This window comes from Propithecus coquereli, unplaced genomic scaffold, assembly GCF_000956105.1.
Source record: "Propithecus coquereli isolate 6110/MARCELLA unplaced genomic scaffold, Pcoq_1.0 Scaffold10, whole genome shotgun sequence".
NCBI lineage: Eukaryota > Metazoa > Chordata > Mammalia > Primates > Indriidae > Propithecus > Propithecus coquereli.
In genome coordinates this window covers 6,769,835-6,794,410 of record NW_012133858.1, presented here as the reverse complement: position 1 = coordinate 6,794,410, position 24,576 = coordinate 6,769,835, and the positions used below count along the sequence as shown (strand labels likewise).

The 24,576-nt window shown below is 36.4% G+C and overlaps 1 protein-coding gene across 2 annotated transcripts in view; it reads left to right on the top strand.

Annotated features, from left to right (window-relative positions):
* The window catches only part of OSBPL11 (oxysterol binding protein-like 11), an 81,559-nt gene extending 58,013 nt beyond the window's left edge, over positions 1-23,546 (top strand). For both annotated transcript variants that reach the window (XM_012642318.1, XM_012642310.1), the window contains exons 10-13: positions 5,175-5,361; positions 14,184-14,366; positions 17,507-17,660; positions 21,851-23,546. In XM_012642318.1, the coding sequence (XP_012497772.1) occupies positions 5,175-5,361; positions 14,184-14,366; positions 17,507-17,660; positions 21,851-21,916 (590 nt within the window). In that variant the 3' untranslated portion in view covers positions 21,917-23,546. The remainder of the gene's footprint in view (positions 1-5,174; positions 5,362-14,183; positions 14,367-17,506; positions 17,661-21,850) is intronic.
* Positions 23,547-24,576: the final 1,030 nt, after the last annotated feature.

Here is a 24,576-nt window from a genome sequence, read left to right as displayed (position 1 = left end):
TCATTCATCCATAATTTATTTTTAACTTAGGAAAGGAGAATAGGCATAGCTAACATTTACTTTGACTTTTTTTTTGAAACAGAGTCTTGCTCTGTCACCCACGCTAGAGTGCAGTGGCGTGATCATAGCTCTTGGCAACCTCAAACTCCTGGGCTCAAGCGATCCTCCTGCCTCAGCCTCCTGAGTAGCCGGGAGTACAGGTGCGCTCCACTACGCCAGGCTAATTTTTTCTATTTTTAGTATAGATGGGGTCTAGCTCTTGCTCAAGCTGGTCTAAAGCTCCTAAGCTGAAACTATCCTCCTGCCTCAGCCTCCCAGAGTGCTGGGATTACAGGCATGAGCCATCGCACCCATCCTTACTTTGACTCTTAATACTATTTCCCTGATGATACTTTTATCCAGTCTAGGAGTTTGAGGATTTTTAAAAAAATTCCTTTTACCTGATACTATTGAATTTGTGTTTAATCTTAGCCACTTGGGTGTCATTTCCTTTTAAGCATGCTTGTTTTTTAATGAGATCAAATACTTTTTCTTTGTGACTTTGTTTTTAATACCCATCTAAAATGAAATGTTTTCAGAGAGATAAGAATAGTTGTCTACAGATATGCATGAAGATTAAATGTTCCCTCTTTGGTTGATTTATTCTTGTTGTTGTTATTTTAGGTGGTGCTTCCTACATTTATCCTAGAGAAACGTTCCTTGCTGGAAATGTATGCAGATTTTATGTCTCATCCAGACCTATTTATAGCCATCACTAATGGAGCCACAGCTGAGGACAGAATGATTCGCTTTGTTGAGTACTACCTTACCTCATTTCATGAAGGCCGTAAGGGAGCCATTGCTAAGAAACCATACAATCCTATCATTGGAGAAACATTTCACTGTTCCTGGAGGATGTCAAAAAGCGAGGTAGCATCCAGTGTTATTAGCAGCTCTTCCACCCAGGCAGTCACAAATCACGCTCCTCTATCAGAGGAGTCTTTGAGCCAGGTGGGATCAGACTGTTACACAGTCAGATTTGTTGCTGAGCAGGTTTCCCATCATCCTCCAGTCTCAGGATTTTATGCAGAATGTGCAGAGAGGAAGATGTGTGTAAATGCGCATGTCTGGACTAAGAGCAAGTTCTTAGGCATGTCGATAGGCGTGACAATGGTTGGAGAAGGTAAGTAGAAAAATTGTTCTCCGATTTTTAATATCAAACTACAATCTTAAATTTTGGGAACCTAGACAAATATTAATTATAAGTTTGAAATGCTATGAGTACTACTTTTTTGTTCCAATTCCCAGTGTGTTCCAGAATGCTCTTTGGGAGCAGAGGAGTATATCTATGGACTAATGTAAATTTTCTTTTTAAATTATTTTTTTCTGGTTTTAAATATTTATTGTCGAAAATTTAGAAAACTAGAAAGGTATAAAGGAGAAAATAAAAGCATCTCTAATCCCTCCATCCAGAGATAGATAATTTTCGTTAGTATCTTATATCTTTGTATGTTGTGTATGTTCATACTTTTAGTTTTATAAAATCAGTATTAATTATATATATGTAAAGTTTTATGTCCTGCTTTTTTTATTAAATATATTCATTTCTCATGGTATTGATAAAATATTTTAATGATTGCATAATCTAGGAAATACATTTTCCATCTTTTATTTAACCATTTAGACATTGAGGTTGTTTTCCAAATTTTTATTATTATAAAAATCACAAGAAATATTTTCTAGGTAAATCTTTATCTACATCTCTTATATTTTCTTAGGAGCTATTCATAGAATATTTTAAATATATACTGCCAAACTTTAATTCTACTTCATCAGAAGGTCATGAAAAAATAATTTGAGGAAATAACAGTTTATTTTTTTTGCCAAGAATACAAAACAAAAGCAAAAACCTCCACAGGAATCATTGAAGAGTTAATGAAAATATAACAGAAAAAAACTACCATTTTAACGTTAAAGGAGAACTTTTTTTTTTAATGAGACAGAGTCTTGCTTTTGTTACCCAGGCTAGAGTGAGTGCTGTGGCGTCAGCCTAGCTCACTGCAACCTCAAACTCCTGGGCTCAAGAGATCCTCCTGCCTCAGCCTCCCGAGTAGCTGGTACTATAGGCGCAAGCCACCATGCCCGGCTAATTTTTTATTTGTATTTTTAGTTTTTTTGCTAATTTTCTATTTTTAGGAGAGACGGGTTCTTGCTCTTGCTCAGGCTGGTCTCGAACTCCTAAGCTCAAGCAATCCTTCGGCCTCGGCCTCCCAGAGTGCTAGCATTATAGGCGTGAGCCACCACGCCCAGCCAAAGGAAAACTTTTGTACAAAGAATAATTTGTTCTGAATGTAAACTTACAATGTAAGTGTGGTATAATTAAGCCTGTGACTCTAATAATTTGAGATTGTGTTATTGTAGCTGTGAAGAAAATATTTTATCCCCTTTTCCAGTTTTCCTCATTTTTAAGTTCTATTGTGGTATGTCTTACCAATTTCCAAATAATATTTCAAGCTAATTGAAATTTTCATAACATTAGAAAGTACACATTTTATTAGTAAAAAAAAGGTTTGCCACCTTCAGTGATAAGCTTTATAACATTAGCCTTAGGCTCTTCATAGACTAACTTATTTATTTATTTTATAGATGAAAAAAGCTAAAGTGTAGAGGTGATGGGACATGTCTAGGGTCATAAAGGTTAAGGCATAGCCAGATTTAGAACCTTATTCTTGGATACTCTCTCCTCAAGGACAATTACTCTTTACTAGTTCATATAACAGAAAGACTCTGGTAATGGTAGCCTCTCACACTCCAAGAAAGAAAATACCTCAAGAAATAAGGAAAAACCTTAATATCTTAACCATGCTTTAATCATGAAAGAGGAATATAATAGTTAATTTTTAATTAATTAAGTGCTATTATATGTTCATGGATTGTCTTTTGGAAATTAAATTGCTATTGGTACCCTCAACAGAAAGTAAATAAAATCAGGGAATGGGATTTATGACAATTCAATTTTGCTCTTATTAGCCATGTGTTTTAATAGTAGGGGGAAATTCTGTTTAATTATTAGATAAGTAAGATTTTAGAATTCTGTGAATTTCAGTTGTCCTAGTCTGTCACCACACGTATTCAAAACTGGTTGTATATTTCTTCAGATTTTAAATTCTACAAGGTGTGCTATTTATGTAGAATATGTTCTTAGAAATCAAAGATCATAAACCCAATTTATAAGATCACATATGTTGGCTGGGCATGGTGGGTCATGCCTGTAATCCCAGTGGTTTGGGAGGCCCAGGCAAGAAGATTGCTTGAGGCCAGGAGTTCAAGACCAGCTTGGACAACCTAGTGAGACCTCCTCAGTACCAAAAAGTAAATAAATAAATTAGCTGGACATGGCAGTCTGCACCTATAGTCCTACCTGCTTGGGAGGCTGAGGTCGGAGGAATGCTTGAGCCTGGGAGTTGGAGGCTGCAGTGAGCTATGATGATGCCATTGCACTCTAGCCTGGACAACAGAGCGGGACCCTGTCTCTGAAGAAAACAGAAAAACCAAAAAGCACATATTTTTACAAAAGTCATAAAAATACACTATCTTTTCTAACTGAGAATCAATCAACAGTTATAGTAACACTTAAAATATATCCAAGTATATTGTCTGTCTTCTGAGAGCTTCCATTATGTATAAATGTATTATAGTCAGAGCCACGTATCTTATGAAATGGCTCAGTAATTTTTTTTCCGTGACCTTTTGTGAATCCAGAGGCTCAGTAATTCTTGATTTATTTTTTGCCCTTCGTGAAGAATATTAAGGACAATACAAAAAAATAGTTGATGTTACTTTGTGTTGTCTACTTTAGGATCTCATTTTGTCTATTTGCTTATTCTAAAAATTAACTGTATTAAAATATATTTGTCATAACTTGTGTTCATATTTGTGAACATTAAGAACAGAGAGTAAGGCCGGGCGCGGTGGCTCATGCCTGTAATCCTAGCACTCTGGGAGGCCCAGGTGGGTAGATCGCTCAAGGTTAGGAATTTGAGACCAGCCTGAGCAAGAGCGAGACCCATCTCTACTAAAAATAGAAAGAAATTAGCCAAACAACTAAAAATATATAGAAAAAATTAGCCAGGCATGGTGGCACATGCCTGTAGTCCCAGCTACTCGGGAGGCTGAGGCAGGAGGATCGCTTGAGCTCAGGAGTTTGAGGTTGCTGTGAGCTAGGATGACGCCACGGCACTCTAGCCAGGACAACACAGCCAGACTCTGTCTCAAAAAAAAAAAAAGAACAGAGTACTTGGGAGACAGGTGGGGAGAGGAGGATAAGAAAAAAAAAGAACAGAGTAGTTAATGAGCATTTATTAAGAGGGAGATGCCATAAGAGTTCAGACTGGTAGTATGTATCCAGTTCAGTGTTTGGTCTGATGCTGACACAGGTAATGAGCTTAGAAAGTTAGTAATGTAACTCAGGTATCCTTAGTGTCTCTTAATTATCTAATATAGAGCAATTATTCATTAATGTAATCCCCCTTTTATGTATGTTTTTAAACCATCTTTAATATAGCATCACTTAATATGCAACAAGCTCCATTAGAATAATATTTGTTTGAAAACCAACACTAATATATCCTGTAGCTTCAACCTAAATATTTCAGAATTTGGCAAACAAAATTATTATGACCATGGTTTTTATAATACAATTACTTTTTCTTTTCCTTAATATGCATAGAATAGAATAGTACATAGAATACTTTGTCCATCTTACTGTCTGAGATTAACGTCTATGACTTTATAACATTGGACATCAATTAGTTATTTCCAAACTGCTGAAAAAGTTACTACTACTAACTAATGATCAAACATGATACAGTGTAGCATGGCCTTAAACTCTGTCTAAAGGCCTTATTTTATTTTTAGGAACATTAGAGGGAACTCTTTAACTGCACTGTAACATTTACTGGACCCATGAACCACAAAGGGACAGTGGAATCATAGGGGAAGCAACCCCGATTCACTATTATCAGGAAATGTTGTCAAATATAATTGTATATAAGTCAGTTTCATCCAAAGTTAAATGAAGATTAGGCAAAATCATGATATTTATTTAGTAGACAGGAAAAAAATATAATACAGATTATTTTGTAACTGTCTGTTTCTTTAAAAGGATGTTAACCACCCTCATGTTTTACATTCAGGTATCCTGAGTCTACTGGAACATGGAGAAGAGTATACATTTTCTCTACCTTGTGCATATGCCCGGTCAATTTTGACTGTTCCTTGGGTAGAACTGGGTGGCAAAGTCAGTGTTAACTGTGCAAAAACTGGATATTCAGCCAGCATCACTTTTCATACTAAGCCATTTTATGGTGGCAAACTGCACCGGTAAGAATGTTTTAATGATATCTGGCTCTTATTCTTCCACTTTGACCTTGTATTATAGCTCCTTATTTTTCTGCTTTGTTTTTTTTATGTGGTTGAAGTTTGGTTTTATTCCTGTTTATTTTTTGTTTATTATATCTCATCTTTCAAGGCATACTGAAAATCATGATCTGTTTTTAATAATAGTGACATTATTAAAATATCTACTCTAATAAAAAAAAATCCTTGGTGATGTAGGTAATGAGATGTAGAATAGAATTTCTAACAAATGTAGTCTCTGGCCCAGTTATGCCTATAAGGGATTCAGATTTGGATCTGGACCCAGTGAAGGCGGCTATTGCTACAGGTTAGAGTGGAAATATATCTAATTCTATATTTAAGAAAGTTCAAGAAGCATAACGATTGAAGCCTTTAGGTATCTTTAGGTACCAATATCAAATGGTCTTTGTTCTAATTTCATCTAGGAATTGGCCAGTTATTATACTCCTTTCTTGGCTTGTTAGTCTCTTCAGCACTAGCCCCAATCACCCAAACTGCATGATCACACTTACTGTATTTACAGGTTTTCTCTTGTGTTATCTAAGGGTCACATACCGACTAACAGCCACATAGATCCCATTTGTATAGTTTCTGGCCGGTACGAATTGTTCATGTTGTTTAAGGAATGAATGATTATGGAGAGTTGCCTCATGTGTTCGCCTTCATATGGCTTTTTTCCAATATGTGTTCTCTAATGCTGTTTAAGGTATGAGTGATTAATAAAGGCTTTTCTATAGGGTTTTTCTCCAGGGTGGGTTCTCCCATGTATAAGGGGTAAATAATGACTGTAGAATTTTTCATAATCATCATTATTCATCATAAGATTTCTCTCCTCTGTGAATTTTCTTGGGTTAATGAAGAGAGAAGATCCTTTTTAAGGGTTTCCCACATTTATTCCATCCAGATGCATTATCATGTTTTGAGCCAATATTGAACTGTGAGTGGAAACTCCTTTATTTATTACAATTCAAAGATTTCCTTTCCAATATTAAATCTCTGCTAAGAAGGAGATAAGAGGCTATTAAAGGCTTATCCACATGTATTCATTTGTATTTGTACATAAGGATTTTCTGATATTCTTCAGGTAAAACCTTATTCCACATTTAATACACATAGTATTACCTGTCTTGCATATTCAGAATTTTCTTCTTTATAACAGCTCAACAACATAGCTATTCTAATTAATTTTAAGCCTTAATTATGTTTCAAACACTTGATAAATTAATTACATTTATACAAATATCCCTTTATAAGAGCTCAGGTTAGTTTTGAGCTCAGGTTAATTTTTTCCTCAAATGTAAAATATCCAAACCTTATTCTTGAGCCAGTGCTTTATCTTGCTTTAAATTATAATAAATGTAAATGCTAAGAATTTGATTTATCATATCTCTAGGACTACCTAAATGTAGAGAATCATAATTCATCCCCCCAAATCTTACTATTGCATGACATTAGATAGTTGCTTCCTGCAAATATCCTGCATAGAAATTTTCTCTTGGTTTTCAAGTCCCTCTTCAGTGGCAGATAAAGAATGGGAAGGGGGTAGGTGATGAAGTTGGATTAGGAGTTGGGAGACTAGTTAGGCTTTTACAGTTAACACACTTCAAGGAGTAGCTGACAGCCAGGCATGGTGGCTTGTACTGTAATCCCAGCTCCTTGGGAGACTGAAGTGAGAGGACTGCTTGAGGTCAGGAGTTCAAGACCAGCCTGAGCAACATAGCGAGGTCCCATCTTTTTTTTTTCTTTCTTTTTTTAAAGGAGTAACTGAGGCCAGGCACAGTGGCTCCTGTCCGTAATCTTAGTACTTTGGGAGGTCAAGGTGGGTGGATCGCTTGAGGTCAAGAGTTCAAGATCAGCGTGAACAAGAGTAAGACTCCATCTCTATAAACATAGAAAAAAAAAATTAGCTGGGCATGATATAATGTAAATCCCTGTAATCCCAGCTACTTGGGAGGCTGAAGTGGGAGGATCGCTTGAGCCCAGGAGTTTGAGGTTGCTGTGAGCTAGGCTGACACCATGGCACTCTAGCCTAGGCAACAGAGCAAGACTGTCTCAAAATAAATAAATAAATAAATAAATAAAGGAGTAACTGACAGGAGGAGTGAAGGGTCATCCAAGATAACTTTGGTTGATGTTCTGGTTATCTACTACTGGTAATAGACCTCTCTAAAACTCAGTGCTTAAAACAACAATTATCTGTCACAATTCCGTGGATTGGCTAGGCTCTGCTGGGTGATTCTCACTTGGCATCTTTCATGTGTCTGTAGCAGATATTGACTGGTACTTCAATCATCTGAGGACTCAACCTGGCTGGACAGCCAAGATAAGTTCACTCACGTGGAGGTAGTTGATCTGGCTGTTGGCCAGGGGTCAGGTGGGGTTGTCATCCAGAAGACCTACTTGTGGCCTTCCCATGTGATTTGGGTTTCTCCCATCTTGGCAGCTGCGTGTCTAGAGGCACCATCCAAAAACAAGCATTCCAAAGCCTTTCTGGCTTTTGATACCTGGTTTTCATATTTGTTAACACTCCTAATAATTTCAGGTAGATATCCTCATTTTTGTTAATGATCAATGATTATATTTGCCACCTCATTTTTGTACATTTTTTACTTAAATTGACTTTTCACCACTTCCTACTCTTTACCTATCTGCAAGTCCACCACACTCGTTGGGTTTTCTTGTCACTTGGAGGTGTAACACTTTTCTCTAATGTGGTATCTCTTTCTCTCCCTCCCCTCCATCCCTCCTTCCCCACCTCCATTTGCAATTATATACATATTCTTTGCATAACCCTTAAGGGATCATTTTGGCTACTCCAGAGTTCCCTCTTTTTTTCCATTCTGATCTTCCTTAAAACCAGTGGTTTCACCTAATTTCTCATTTAGAAGATTGATATTAGAAACAGATTTTCCTGTTCTCAGCACCTTTTCTTTGATTTTACAGAATATTACAACTAAGATCTTCTTGTATGCCATTATTTAATGGCCATGCCTCCTTCCTCAGACATAGCCTAGTTTTTCCTTTACTGCTATCCGCAATTGGAGCAGACACATTATCTGCTGTCTGCCTTTGGCATAAATATATTATATTCCAGCTGTCTTCCCTTACTTCCTCATTTTCCACATCTATTTCTGATGCAGCCAAGTGAGCCTGCTTAACTATTCTCCATTCCCTTGTCCTTCTCCTGGTCTCATTTTCCACGCTCACTTTAGGATGCTTCTGTATATAGACTGTGGTATAATATCATCAAGATTTTAAGATAATTGTGTGTATATATTCATACTTTTCTGCATACCGGAGATACAGAGAAATAAAAATAAAGAATATATTTGTCTTCAAGAAGGTTTCAGTCTAATATTAGGATTCAGGACACTACTTTTGGAAAGCATTTAGGAAAAACTCTTGTATAATAATAAGCAGTTAAAAGTAAAGCCTGTCATAATAACTATAAAGATGGAAAAGGAAAATAATACTGTGAAGCTAGGATTGGGTGATTGCTATAACTGCAAAAAATTAGTTCTTTTTTTTTTTCTTTTTTTTCCATAAAGGCACATTAGAAGGGGAAAAAATTAGTTCTGACTCATCTATTAAAGTTAAAAAAGAAACATGATGCTCAACATACTTGCTTCCCCTTGTCTGATAAAGAAGCATATCACTCTTTCAAGAGAGACAAACTATTTTCCTGGCACTAAATGCTAAAAGGATTTGTTGCATATATCCTTACATAGTGGCACTGAGTAACATAATAGCTCTTCTTCAGTAGTTCTGCATAAAATATAATTACCCTTCATGCATTTCTTATATATACCATCAATGAAACTCAAAGCTAAATTCTTAACTTTGAATCAATAAAATCTTTTCTGTTTGAAGCTAAGTTAATATATCCAGTGGTTTTCTGGTATCACAAATAGCTATAGAGACAGGATTTAGAAACTTCCAAAGACTGACTTGTCAAGTTTTTAGAAAGTGAGAGAGCAAATGTTTTACTAATTATCAATTATTTTCACTTGAGAGATGAGTGGCATAACAAATTTAAGATTTGACTCTTTGTTAAGTATCTTAAAGGCAGCATCTTCTATATTCTATGTCATTTATTGACAAAAGATCTACGTGCTTTCGCTATTGTGAGTTTGGTCAAGAAACCTTTTTTTTGTCCTTTGAAAATAAAATTTTAACTTACATTCTCATCCAGGTATAGCACCATCTTGTTTGCATAAGCCTGAGATGTAGAGAGAGGCAGAATTTTTGTCAAAGAGAAAATTCTGATCTGCTCAAATGCCTGGGCAAGTGCTTTGTTGAAATCTTGAATTTCTATGTTAGAAATATTTTTAATCTTTATAATTTTAAGAAGGCCTTTCAATTTCCTCAGCCATAAAGTGTCCAGAATTTAACTTGAATTTTGAGAACTTGCCTCATAGTGAGTGTTAAGATATTAACATCTAGAGAGCAACCATGGCCAATGTCTTACTTAACCTGTTAGAGGGAGTTATTTAATGTCTTATATTTGAACACCTAACTTTGGTTTTGGCAGGGTTTTTGTAACTTTTTTATAGAATATAATTAACTATTTGGTAAAATTGCTTCTTAAAACCATTCTTGGTTCATAAGGGTACTCATCAAAGGCAATGGTTAGATCATGAGTACAATTTATTGGAAGTGTTTTCATCATCTCAATCAATGATTGTCCCAAATATGTTTACAAAATTTAAAGACAAACTAACTAATAACCCAGCTATTGTCAGGAGAGATGGAGAAATAGTTGCTCTGAGACACAGAGCTTAGGGAAAGAGGACATACCACTTTGATCGCAGCTTTAACTTTTTGTCTCCTATGGGTGGCCACATAGAAAAATTTACTTAAAACAAGTAAGGAAGTGTTTTTATAAACATTATCTAAAATCTCTCTGTGAGGGAGAGGTATTGGTTTTATAATAATAGATGAGGAAATTGAAACTCTTTAAGGCCCTCAGCAGGACTGGTCTATCCGATTTAAAAACCATGCTCTGGCCGGGCGTGGTGGCTCACGCCTGTAATCCTAGCTCTCTGGGAGGCCGAGGTGGGCAGATTCTTTGAGCTCAGGAGTTTGAGACCATCCTGAGCAAGAGCGAGGCCCCGTCTCTACCAAAAATAGAAAGAAATTAATTGGACAGCTAAAAATATATAGAAAAAATTAGCCGGGCATGGTGGCGCATGCCTATAGTTCCAGCTACTGGGGAGGCTGAGGCAGAAGGATCGCTTGAGCCCAGGAGTTTGAGGTTGCTGTGAGCTAGGCTGACGCCATGGCACTCACTCTAGCCCGGGCAACACAGTAAGACTCTGTCTCAAAAAAAAAAAAAAAACCATGCTCTTTCTACTTTGACCAGACTGCTTTTAAAGAATTATCAAGTCTATCAGAATTTCCCTAAGATTAGGAATCACTTACTCTAACTTCTTTTGCCTCATGTTAATCATTGGCATAACTTTCTAATATACCTTTCCTATAGTGGTTTTCAAAGTACAGCTTTGACAGCTTTAACATTCAGTACAGTTTTTACTTCCTAAATTCCTAAACTCAGCCGTTTTACTTTCTGTTTGGTCAGGAAGCCCATGCTGCTGCATGGAAATAGAATGACAGAGCTGGCTCTGAGCAGAACTTCATTTCTTTGGGTTATTTCCCCAATTTCCCTCTGTCCTGTAAAATATTTCTCTAAAGTATCTAATTTTTATCTCTATGTTATAGCTACAAATTGATGGTGATGTCATCTCCCTGAATGACTATTTTTTGTGGGGGGAAAAATGATGGTACTGTCAGACCTGAGGTCAAGTTTTAAGGAAATTTGTACCTAGAAGTATTGGAAAGAACTTGGACTTTGGAGTGCATTAGATTTGTGTTCAAATCCTGACTATATTGTTTACTAGCTATGTGATTTGGAGTATTTTACCTAAATTTTTTTTTTTTTTGGAGTCAGAGTCCCATTCTGTCACCCCAGTTAGAGTGCGGTGACGTCATCATAGCTCACTGCAACCTCAAACTCCTGGGCTCAAGTGATCCTCTTGCCTCATCCTCCCAAGTAGCTGGGACTATAGGCACACCCTGCCACTATATTTCTGAGGCTCAGTTTCTTCATCTGTAGAAATGGGAGAGTCAAAAGGCTTGACAAAGTTAATTTATGTAAAATGCCCAGTATATGTTAAGTGTTCAACAAATGTTAACTAGCCCTCCCTACACACACTGGCATTCTCTTGTGTTTACTTTTGCTCACACTTACTCATTCTAGGTAGTGATATTAATTTGAGCATATTATTTAAACTCTCTGAAGCTTAGTTTTCTCATTCAATTCAAGCAACATTTATTAAGCACCTGCAATTTATCAGTAACTCTCCTAAGTACTAACTGGGGATGTAGAGATGAGACCCATTCCATGCCTCTTAAAGAGCTTAATGGGGGACATGGAAAGCCAATAACAACATTGCCATGTGATCATATGGTCCATACGATGGAAGCATGTAGCTCAGCCCATTAGTGACACATGTTTTTGTAAATGAATTTTTTTGGAATGCAGCTATGTCCTTTCATTTATTTGTCTCTGGCTGTTTTCGTACTACAGTGACAAAATTAAGTAGTTGTGACAGAGACAGTCTGGCCTAAGAATGCTGATGGTAACTTTCTGGTCCTTTATAGAAGAAGTTTGCCAGCTCCCCAATAGACTGTTGTGAAGAATTGTTAAAAGCAAAGGGAGGCGAGGCCCTTCGTCCTTGTGCTCCTTTGCAAGTTCCTCGTGGCTCACCTCTTGTATGTGTGATTCCTGTCTCCTGCCCCAGTTCTCTTCATGCTGCTTGTGCTGTGCAGCTGCTCTAAGCAGTTGGGACCCTGTGTAACCCAGCGATCATGAGCAGGGGCCTAGGGTTGTTATTTGTTGAGTGGAAAGATTTGCAGGAGATGATAACTTGAGACATTGTTCTGTGGCTGTAAAAGAAGGATCAAGTGAGGAACATATTGTCATTCCTGAGTTCTCAGAATATAGTTCTGGTTGTATGTGGATGGAGAAAGGATGAGGTAAGTGGTCAATGTTATCTCTTCATGTCCTGTTTGGTAGAGATAAATTTTTAAGGAAGGGAAAGATGTTGGCAGGTGGGATCAGAGAGGAAACGTGGACTGCCATCATGCGAAACATTCATTCTGGCCAGAGACCCTTAGTAGGGCAGTTATTTAAGTTCATATGCTTTGAAGTAGAACCCAGAGTTCCCACCCCTACTGCAATCAAGCCTACTTATAGTCATGGTGTTCTATGTGTCCAGTGAGCCACAGTTACTCCTGACTTTTGATTTTGAATGTGTGGTTTGCTTTTGTATTCGAAACCCTTTTATACCTTCATCTTTAAGATCTGGCTCATAACTCAATTGCTTATTGGGCTCCTTACATGTCTGCATTGAGCTCTGAGTGTGTAAACCTTTTACTCTCCTGACTAAAAATTGTGGACTCCCTGAATTCTACTTTATCTTTCTCATTCCCTTAGCTTATACCTGACATATGCTACTTAGGATTCCTGAACTGTCACCTGAACCTCTATGCCATAATCTCTGGCACACTGATTAGACCCTAACCTTTGAGCACCATTCCCTGAATTCTGAACCTCTATCTAATCTGACCCTGTCCCTGACCCTGACCCTGTCCTACAGTGTGCATAAAATACTTCATTAAAATAATTAGGCCTGTTCCTATTCCAGCCTATTCCTTTTGGTACATTTGAGCTGCATCAGTGCAGCTGTCTGTTGATAAGCAGCCGGATAACTCTTCGTTAAACTTCAGCAACGGTAGTATTTGAGTTCTCTCTGAGCTCTATGGTGATAATGATAATGTTGTATTTTTCTATTTTGGTAGAGAATTTAAAATTTTTTAATACATTGTTTCATATTTTTCTACTTCTCATTGGTTTGTCTGGTTTCTATATTTAATTTTAAATTAGGCTTATGTAGTTTAATACAGAATTGACATATTGTTGTATGTCCTTAAAATATAAGGACTCCAAATTTTACAGTAAATAGAGCTAACTAGCAAAAAACCAAGTTAAATAGATTATAATGTTGTAACTAAACAACTAGTCTGTTGTTTAGACTATAATAAAAAAGAAAATATTTTCGGTATTTCCATTTAGTTTTATATTATGATAGTTTTGTTGGTAGCAGGCATTTTATTTACTTATTTATTTTTTTTGAGACAGAGTCTCACTCTGTTGCCCAGGCTAGAGTGCCGTGGCATCAGCCTTGCTCACAGCAACCTCAAACTCCTGGGCTCAAGCAATCCTACTGCCTCAGCCTCCCAAGTAGCTGGGACTACAGGCATGCGCCACCATGCCCGGCTAATTTTTTCTATGTATTTTTAGTTGTCCAGCTAATTTCTTTCTATTTTTTTAGTAGGGTCGAGATCTCACCTTTGCTCAGGCTGGTCTCGAACTCCTGAGCTCAAACAATCCACCTGCCTCGGCCTCCCAGAGTGCTAGGATTACAGGTTTGAGCCACCGTGCCCGGCTGGTAGCAGGCATTTTAAAAATCACACTTTGATCATTTGTGGTAATGAAGTCTCTAATTTGATTCCTAGTATTCTTTCTAAAGATTAAAATTTATATTATTTGAAAAAAATTTCAAGGAAGCTGTTAGGAGATTTACAAAGAATCTGACAAATTGAAGTGAACTGTATAACTAATTTAAACAAGATTCACGGGCTGTGTTCTTGGGTTTTTCATCCTAAGAAACAAACCTAATATCACTTATTATTAGAGCATATCTTTATTTTCTGTGTGCTTCTAGGGTTACAGCTGAAGTAAAGCACAACTTCACCAACACTGTGGTATGCAGAGTGCAAGGGGAATGGAATAGTGTTCTTGAGTTCACTTATAGCAATGGAGAGACGAAGTATGTGGATTTGACTAAATTGGCAGTGACAAAGAAGAGAGTAAGACCTCTGGAGAAGCAGGATCCATTTGAATCCAGGTATGTCCTTCCATGCATCCAGGCAAGTGTCAGAAGCTCTGGGTCTTAATCTAAGTCTTTTCATGAACTTGTGGCCTTGGGCAAGTGACTTCGCCAGTTTGTGTCAGCTTTCTCATCTGTAAATTGAAAGTGTTGGTCTGATCTGATGCCCTTAAACTGCTTATGAGCTATGAGATTACATAATATATAGTCACATTTTAGTAAAAATCAAACATTGTAAACTGAGCAGAAATATTAAAAACATTTAGCAAAGGATTACTATCTTTATCACGAAAGCTCTTACAAATTATTAACAAAAGACAGGCACCCCAATAGAAAAAAGGGCAAAGGACATAAAGTGGTAGTTCACAAAAATAGAAAAATCTTAAATGCCCACCAAGAAAATGAAAAATTGTTCAGCATAATTAGAATTCAAAGAGATACAAATTAATAATAAGACAAATTAGTTTTTAAAATAATTACTCTCTGGGTAAAAGGCATGAGCAAATGGGCATTTTCATTCTGCTGGTTAGAAGTTAAACCACTATAATCTTCCTAGAGAATATTTTGGCAATATGTGTCATAGGCCTTTAAAAATAAGTAAAATAAATCTGTATGTGTTGATAAGGTACAGACTCCCAGATGTGTTGACAGTGATTGCTTCTGGAAGAGAGTACTGGTATCTGGGATAGGAAAGAGACTATTTATAAAATATCCCTTTGTACAGTATAAATTTTATGTCGTGTGAAAATATTACTGTATCAATTTAAAAAGAAAGGAAATACAAAGAACCATTAAACATCTTAAATTGAGATCACATAAATAGAACCAAACAATTTATAATGAGATATGTAAAGGGAATAAATATCCACCAATCAAAGATTCAGATTGGGTCAAAAAACACAACAATAATGATTTGGGTTTTTTTTGTTTGTTTTGTTTTGTTTTTGAGACAAAGTCTCTCTCTGTTGCCCGGGCTAGAGTGCCATGATGTCAACCTAGCTAACAGCAACCTCAAACTCCTGGGTTCAAGCAATCCTTCTGCTTCAGCCTCCTGAGTAGCTGGGACTACAGGCATGCGCCAACATGCCCGGATAGTTTTTTCTATATATTTTTAGTTGTCCAGCCAATTTCTTTCTATCTTTAGTAGAGACGAGGTCTAGCTCTTGCTCAGGCTTGTCTCGAACTCCTGACCTTGAGCGATCCACCCGCCACCCGCCTCGGCCTCCCAAAGTGCTAGGAGACCTTTGATCATTATGAAATGCTCCTCTTTATCCCTGGTAGTAGTCCTTTCTTTAAATTCTACTTTGATATTAAAATTGCCACTTAAAAAAAACTTGGTATATTTTATATCAAGGTATATTTTATATATCATAAAATTCACCTGTTTTAAGTGTACAGTTCAAAGATTTTTAGTAACTTTCCTGAGTGGTGCAGTTATTACCATAAATCAGTTTTAGAATCTTTTCATTCTACCATAGAATCCCTCATGCCCATTTACAGTTGATCCTCATTCCCACCCCAGCCCAGGGAACCATTAGTCTACTTTCTGTCTCTATAAATATGCCCTTTCTGGACATTTCATACAAATAGGATCATACAGTATGTGATCTCTTATGCCTGTCTTCTTTCCTTAGCATAATGTTTTTGAGATTCATCCATGAAGTAGCCTGTATCAGTAGTTCATTCATTTTTGTTGCTGAATAGTATTGTATGAATATATCACATTTTGCCTATCCATTCACCAGTTGGTGGACATTCCCAGTTTTGGGCTATGTTGGGTAATATTGCTGTGAACATTGTCCTTCGAATCTTTGTGTGGATATATGTTTTCATTTTTCTTGGGTAAAAGTCTAGGAATGGAATTGCTGGGTTATGTGGTGGTTTTACACTTTTTGAAAATATGCCAAACTATTTTCCATAATGGCTGCACCATTTTACATTCCCACCAGCAATGTATTAGTGTTTCAGTTTCTTCACATCCTCAACATTTGCTATTCTGTCTTATTTATTATACTCATTCTAGTTGGTGTGAAATAATATCTCCTTGTGGTTTTGATATATTTCCCTAATGATTAATGATGTTGAGCATGTTTTCATGTGCTTATTAGCTATTTGTCTACCTTCTTTGGTGAACTTTGTTTTTATACCTTTTACCCAATTTTTTTTTACTGTATCATTTGTCTTATTGGTTTATAGAAGTTCTTTGTAAATTCTGGACACAAATCTTTTATTGGGTATGTGTTTTACAAATATTTTCTTTTAGTCTGTTGCTCTTCTTTTCATTTTCTTAATCGTGTTTTTGTATTATAAAAAGTTTTTAATTTTGATGAGGTGGGATTATCAGTGTTTCTTTTATGGATTGTGATTTTGGTGTTGTCTAAGAAATCTTCACCTAATCCAAAGTCTAAAAGTTTTTCTCCTATATCTCCTTGTAAAAGTTTTATTGTTTTACCTCTTACATTTAAGTTCATGATCTATTTATGAGTTAATTTCTGGGTATGACGTGAGGTGAGCATCTGAGTTCATCTTTTTGCATGTGTATATCCAGTTGTACAACAAAATTTTCTTTTCAAAGAATTGTCTTGGCAGTTTTCTTTTGCTTGAGGTTGGTTAAGCTTCCCCTTCTCTGTGCCATGGCCTATAAGCTATCTAGGCAGTGAGTTAGGACACTCAAAACTTCCCCCATCTGTTTGCTTTTCTCAAGTATCACTGTCCTGCATTGCCTTTTGCTCAATATCTGAAAACCATTGTTTCGTTATGTTTTGTCTCGTTTCCTAGTTGATTAAGGCAGGAGAGTAAATCTGGTCCCTATTATTTCATCATGTCCAGAAGCACAGGTGGTATCACTTACATTTCAAGTTTTGAAAAATGTATTTCTTTTTTTACCTGTTAATTCCTAGGTTTCTTAAAAATAAAAACCTATCTTTTATAGCTTGGAAAGATACAAATTAATTTTAATTTAAAAAGAAGCAGAAGCAATGGCATCCCAGATATAAATATCTGCAGCATAATATCAGTGTTCTTGTAATTCATAGGCATGAAATTATAAGTCTGATTTAGAAAATGTAATTTTTAAAAATTACTATAATTTTAAGTATGTAAATTCTATTTAGTTATCTTTTTTTAAGAATGTAAAATATGCGGTTTTTGGAATTCAGGAGATTATGGAAAAATGTGACGGACTCTCTAAGGGAATCTGAGATTGATAAGGCCACAGAGCATAAACGTACCCTGGAAGAACGCCAGAGGACTGAAGAAAGACATCGTACTGAAACTGGCACACCCTGGAAAACCAAATATTTTATTAAAGAGGTATGTTATCCATGTGTTCAGCCTAAAACTCATCATCTACTTAATGAGAACTTTGGCTTACTAGGCTTTGTTTAATTGCTATCACTTATATATCTTTATTTTTAAAAGTAGTCCAGCTTAACCATGAACTTTCTCATGCACTTTTCACAGTTTGTCAAAATACAATGGTTTACCAGCAGTTTACATGAAATACATTTGGGGATTTAAATTGGCCACAAATGAAAATGCTAATATAATCTTCTATCACAATAATAGAAAATGCAATTTACCATTGCCTTTTGTACCACATCTGAAACTCTATGTTCACTTACAGGGATCACATTTTAAGGGAGATGTGAAAAACTTAATAGGTTGTACAGAGGATAGTGAAGTGGCTAGAAGTGGTGATGTTTAGCTTGAAAAACAGAAAATTGAGGCCATTTATTATAAGTTTCTTAAAAAATTTGTAGGCTTATCACATAGAAATTTTCTATCTGTTCAAACAGCTGACTTAGAGATAGGCCCAAGCTACAGGAAGTATATTTTGGGATTAACATAAAAAGGAACTGTATAACAATCAAAAACATTATTTAATAAGTGCATCTTATATAGTTTCCATCAGTGTGTGTGTGTGTGTGTGTGTGTGTGTGTGAGAGAGAGAGAGAGAGAGAAAGACCATGATGTATGTAGAATAGTTTTTTGCAGTTGGACTAAATGACTTCTGAAGTTTTTTCTAAATTTAAAGATTTAAAAAAATTTTTTTGTAGTTTATTACTTTCTGGTAGAACTCAGAGTAGATCCAGAGCTGATATCAAGAAAAATTTTCTTATCTATAGCCAAGTCTAAGGAAACCCATTGAATTTTAATGTCAGTCCATCAGGAAGGAATCTGAAAAAAGTAATCTGATTGTGATTTTTGTGTATTTATTGCCTTAAGAATCCATAGTTTAGGCCAGGTGCGATGGCTCATGCCTGTAATCTTAGCACTCTGGGAGGCAGAGGGGGGAGGATCGTGTGAGGCCAGTCTGAGCAAGAGCAAGACCTCATCTCTATGAAAAATAGAAAAATTATCTGGGCATTGTGGCTCACACCTGTAGTCCCAGCTACTTGGGAGGCTGAGGCAGGAAGATTGTTTGAACCCAGAAGTTTGAGGTTATAGTGAGCTATGATGACACCAGTGGCTGGGACAACAGAGCAATACCCTGCCTCAAAAAAAAAAAAAAAAGAATCCATAGTAATCTTTGGGTATCTAATATGAATTTCAACTGTTTTAATGGAAAGGAATAACAAAGGGAAAGTATTTTACATCTCTGTACTTTTATATGAAAAAATTAACATTTATAATTACTGTTCAGAATCATATTCTGGCAACCTTGGACTTTTTTTTCCCCCAAACTCATTTAGAAAGCAGATGTACCAGGAGCAGATTCTAGAGAGGAGAGTTTCTAAATGAGGACCTCTATATATCATTTAAAATGGCCTCAAGGGGCTGAGAGCAGGGAGCTATATTTGTAGAAGATGTAATTGATGGGATTTTACAGGGTAGGCACCCTGATTCTTGCTACTGACATGACATGTAAACTTTCTACTTCTCATTTATTCTTTATATGATCGACACTAAGAACCTACCTCTTAATTTTTTTATCACACTTTGTGATGTTAGACAGACCGATGAAGAAAGTGGTAGCATGATGTGGTGATTGGCCAATAAAATAGTGAATTTATTTCGACCTAGATGGTCTTAAGTAACTGCCTGATGGAACAATAGATTGGAGATGCACACCCAGATTTGGGCCCATCTGGGTGGTAAGATGTACGCAGAGTTTCCTGCATGGTGTGCTGTGGCACTGTGGTTTGAGTTGTGTCATGATATAAGTTCCCTAAGGCTATGGGGCAGCCAGGTTGTGTCCTGTGTGTGGCTGGACCATGATGTATGCTGTCATACATGAGAAGCAAGTGAGGCTAATTAACAGGGTGGCAGCCAAATTCATAGTAAATTTGGAGGTACTGTCATTCTGTATGGCTCTTTGCTAAAAAGAATCATGTTATTGAAAAGTCAATTTTGTCTCCCCTACTTGTCCTAAACAGAGTGCTGGGCACATAATAAATGTTTCATAAATATTGTTATGAGTAACAAGGGCTCATTTGTTTGGTACTTTCATTATTACTCTCAGATTACAGACCAGTTAGGAGTTATCGTTAGTTAGATGGAGAAATAAAGAATAGAGTCACTTTTAGTGTAAAAAAAAGGGATGTAAAGTAACCTGAGAAAGTATAAATGAACTAAGTGAAAGTATTCCTAATATCGTTTAATCACACCCACCTCCTTTTCCTGACCATTTGTCACTAACACTTAAATTATATACATCTTCCATTTCCTCCTGTTTGTTATTATACATATCCATTAGGATCTGTTGGTTATATCCTCTTAAGTGAATGTTTAAACTTTCTGTCGTAATATATACAAGCAGGATGGCTTTTATGGTACAGTGGACCACATTGGAGTCAGATGTGCTAGGTTTGAGCCCCAGCTCTTACCTTGGATAGTTTATTTACCACTTCTAACCTAAGCTTCCTCATCTGTAGATGGCACAGCTTAACTTCTAAATCTAATATTCTATAATGTAGTTAGCTGGCATGTTTTTCAAAAACAGTTTAAATGTTGAGAATTATTGACCAAGTGATTTAATATGAACAACCTGGTGGTTGCTATTGTTGAAGAGAAATTATTCTTTTATTATTATTATTATTTTATTATAGAGAGAGCAAAGCTCAATTTCCTATTTTTTTTTTCCTTTTTTAAGGACAGAGTCTCATTCTGTCACCATGGATAGAGTGCAGTGGCATCATCGTAGCTCACAGCAACCTCAAACTCCTGGGCTCAAGCAATCCTACTGCCTCAGCCTCCCGAGTAGCTGGGACTACAGGCATGCGCCACCATGCCCGGCTAATTTTTTCTATGTATTTTTAGTTGTCCAGCTAATTTCTTCCTATTTTTAGTAGAGGCGGGGCTCTTGCTCTTGCTCAGGCTGGTCTCGAACTCCTCAAGCAATCCTCCTGCCTGGGCTTCCCATAGTGCTAGGGATTATAGGAGTATGCCACCACGCCCGACCAAGAAATTATTCTTATGTGAAGGAAGACTTTATTCAAGAGTGTTGCAGTAGGGAAGAGAGATTGAACTCATTCTGAATACAGTGGAAACAAGTGGGGATTTATAGCTAATGGGCAAGCCGAGGAAGTGGATGAAAAATTACTAAGAGGAACTTGGTTAGTTATTAAGGGTTGGGGGAGAGGAGCTTATTCGGGTATCAAAGTTGTGGGATTCTCAATAAACTGGCTGGTCAGGATTCTTTGCTAAAATTCAACTCAGCAGGCCAAGAGCAAAGCCTGCTCAAGAAGACAGTTCAGAGGAGCCTGACAGTCTGATCAAGGAGAAAGTCCTTGTCACAGTGAGTCAAATAATTGCTGGCTTCAAATCACTTTTGGAACAAGGTAGAATAAATATATTTTTTTAATTTTTAAGTAAAATAAATTGAAAGAGACGTGAGACTTAAGGACAGAGGCTAAAATCTGACTAACTTTGCCTAGTCCCATAAACACTGAACTCCAGTCTTTGCTCCCCTGACCTTAACTGCCAAGTTCCCACCCCAGGATGCTGCTTTACACATTTGCCACGGTTCTTTTTTTCCTTACTGTGCTCTTCTCCTGTCTTTGGTTTGCTCTTTGACTCTTGCTTTGTCTCCTTGCAGTATCCTATTTATAGGAACTAGGAGGAACTAATGGTGGTAAAGTCTGAAAAGAACCAAAAAACAGCGTTTAGATACTAGAGACAGCAGGAGAGATAGGGAGAAGCTAGTACCTTTATGACCATTTCTTTGTGATTCACCTGCTGCCCATAACTCTGTGAGCGAGGCTTAGTCTGTAGCATCTTGGCAAAATTGGGCAGAATTGCTACAAATGACTTCTGCAAAATAAAATGTTCATGAGTCACAAACCAGGTCCCCCCATACCAGACCTTCTCACCTAATCCTAGCTAAACCACAGGCATTGTTGATGTCTTAAGCGCAGAGATTTTATTCCTGCACAAAAATTCTCCTTTTGAAGTGTGAAAGTAGAATTCCATTTCAGTGAAGGTGTTGCTTCTGCTTTTGGTTACTGATTTTGAAAATATTAGAGGAATAGTTCTTTAATTTATGTTTCTACTTGTTTCAGGGAGATGGCTGGATTTATCACAAACCCCTTTGGAAAATAATTCCAACAGCACAACCAGCAGAGTGACATGTGCTATTTAGGACTCAACCAAATGAGATTCTTCTGTTTTACCCTGAATCCTCCCACAATGGAGTTATTGCACTGAGTGACCTGCTTCCTGATTGCGCAGACTGAAACTAGCTAAACATGAATGTACCTGCTAGGGCACCATGATATTGCAACAAGACCAAAGTGTTAAAGAAACACGATGGACCTCTCACCAACCTGTTCATGTGATGTGAGCAATACCATCTTAAAATCTTTTATCTGAATTATTAGATGATTAATCTTTTATCTAGTTCTTGCTCCTAAAGCTAAGTTTGAATCCCCTATTTTTGCACAGGGGCAGCAGATATACAAACAGTGAGAACAGAGTGACTTTGATTTCTTTATAGTGAAAAGTGAAGTCTTTGTTTCAGAGTTTGTGTTTTGCTTTCTGTCCATAACTGAAGTATTGACTACACTTACAAACCAACCAAGAGGAAGAGGAAGTTGACCCAGAAGTGGATTCAGCCATTGTGCCTGAAATCAGTGTTAAAAAAAAAAAAAAATCAACCAGGTTGTGGTAACAAGGCATTCTATTTCTTCAAAGACTGTGCCTGTGTCTGAGGAACTTATCCATTATCCACCTCTGTTGGAACTCTCTTTTAAAAAGTATATTTATAAATTGATTAGAATTATAACCATGAGAATTTTTTCTTCTGAGCATTTTAATATACTTGAAAACAACATTGACTTGAAAAATTTCAGAACATTTTTCAATACCTAGTTTTATTAAATATTACGCTTGAGAGACAATTTTTTAAAATGTATTCATGTCAATATGATGAGATTTTGGCCTTTCTCAAGAACTAAGGCATTATAGAAAATAGCAAATATTAAAAAATAAAACTGTTACTTTTTTCCTTATCTTTTTTCACCTCTAGGTTAAATCCAGTATTATGTGTTATCCCTCTGGATAAGTATGCTTTATCTTACCTCTGTTCATTCAAAAATTGAAACAAATGACTCTTCATATTTGTCAGTAATTCGGAAGTTATATCTGTAACTGAGTGCATGTAAGGTATGGTTTTATTTTCTTTTCAAGGAAACTTAAATGCTAAAGAAAGAGTATGAAATAAAAAGATATCAGGAAGTTGTATTCAGGTACAAATCTTTTTTTAAATAAATATTTTATTGAGGTTGAAGAATTGCTGGCAATTAAAAGAATAGTGCTAATTATGGCTTTCATCATTCATTCAAGTATTTATTGAGCACCTACTTATGGTGCTCAACACTTGTTACTGCAAGCTACCTTAATTTTCCAAGAGTGGTGCCTTACTCTATTTCTCCCAATATGGTCTTCCAATCAGTGTGTGTAACATATACCTGTTATTCATTAGCCATTGTGGATGGCTGTGTCTGTTGCATCATCATAAGAAGTTTCAAGCTTTGTGCTCTGATAAATTGTGTTCTGTTAGAGAGGTTAATAGGATGAAAATAGCAAAACAATAATTTTTTTCAACAAATTGTAAATTATAAGAAAAAGAGTTGGTTTGTGTACAACCATTTTAATGATTCCCTTGTTCATTTTTGCTGTGAAATGCACTGAAAAATCTCAAAATGAGTTATAGTTCATGTGTTGGGAAAATTAAAAAATAATAAAATTAGAGAACAATGATGCCTTTGTTTCATGAATGGAGAGAAATGGAAAGTTTATAATCAGAGAGTTATAGTGCTGTTCATCTAGGAGGGACATTGATTTTTCTTTTTAAATCCTTATCTTCAGGAAATCTTCAGCTCACAGTAAATTTAATGAGAGTTTTAAAAAATCAAAATGTTTAACTTTTAATTATACTGGAGCAAGAAGATACAATGAAACCAAGAATTTTTGTTTTGTTTGAACCATTTGAGTGCCCATGTATTTCTTTTTTGACTGTTGAGCCATTTTAAGGATTATTGAAATACAGTTGGGCATGGTGGCTCGTTCCTGTAATCCCAGCACTTTGGGAGGCCAAGGCAGAACCATTGCTTGAGGCCAGGGTTTTAAGACCAGCCTGGGCAACATAGGGAAAGCCCATCTCTACAAAAAATAGCAAAATTAGCTAGGCGTGGTGGTGCACACCTGTAGTCCCAGCTATTCAGGAGGCTGAGGTGGGAGGGTTTTTTAAGCCTAGGAGTTAGAGGCTACAGTGAGCTATAATTGTGCCACTGCACCCCAGCCTGGGTGACAGAGTGAGACCCTATCTCAAAAAAAAAAAAGTAGAATTTTACCCGCTAGTGGTGCATGAGAGTTCCAGGTGCTTCATATCATTGGCAACACATAGTATGGTCAGTCTTTTTAATTTTTACTATATGAATGAGTGTATAGTGGTATGTCATTTTGGTGTTAATTTGCATAACCCCAGTGATTATTGATGAAGAGCATCTTTTTATGTGCTTATATGCCATCTTTATAAGTTGGTGAAATATCTCTTCAGATCTTTTGCATATATTAATCGTTTTCTTATTTGCTTTGTAAATAACTTCTCTGAGTCTGTAGCTTCTCTTTTTATTCTTTTAACAATGTCTTTTGAATGGTAGATATTCTTAATTTTGATGAAGTTCAATTTATCAAATTTTTCTTTTATGGATCATGATTTTGGTGTCGGATCTAAGAGCTTTTCTAACCAAAGGCCACTATTATTTTCCTCTATGTTTTATCCTAA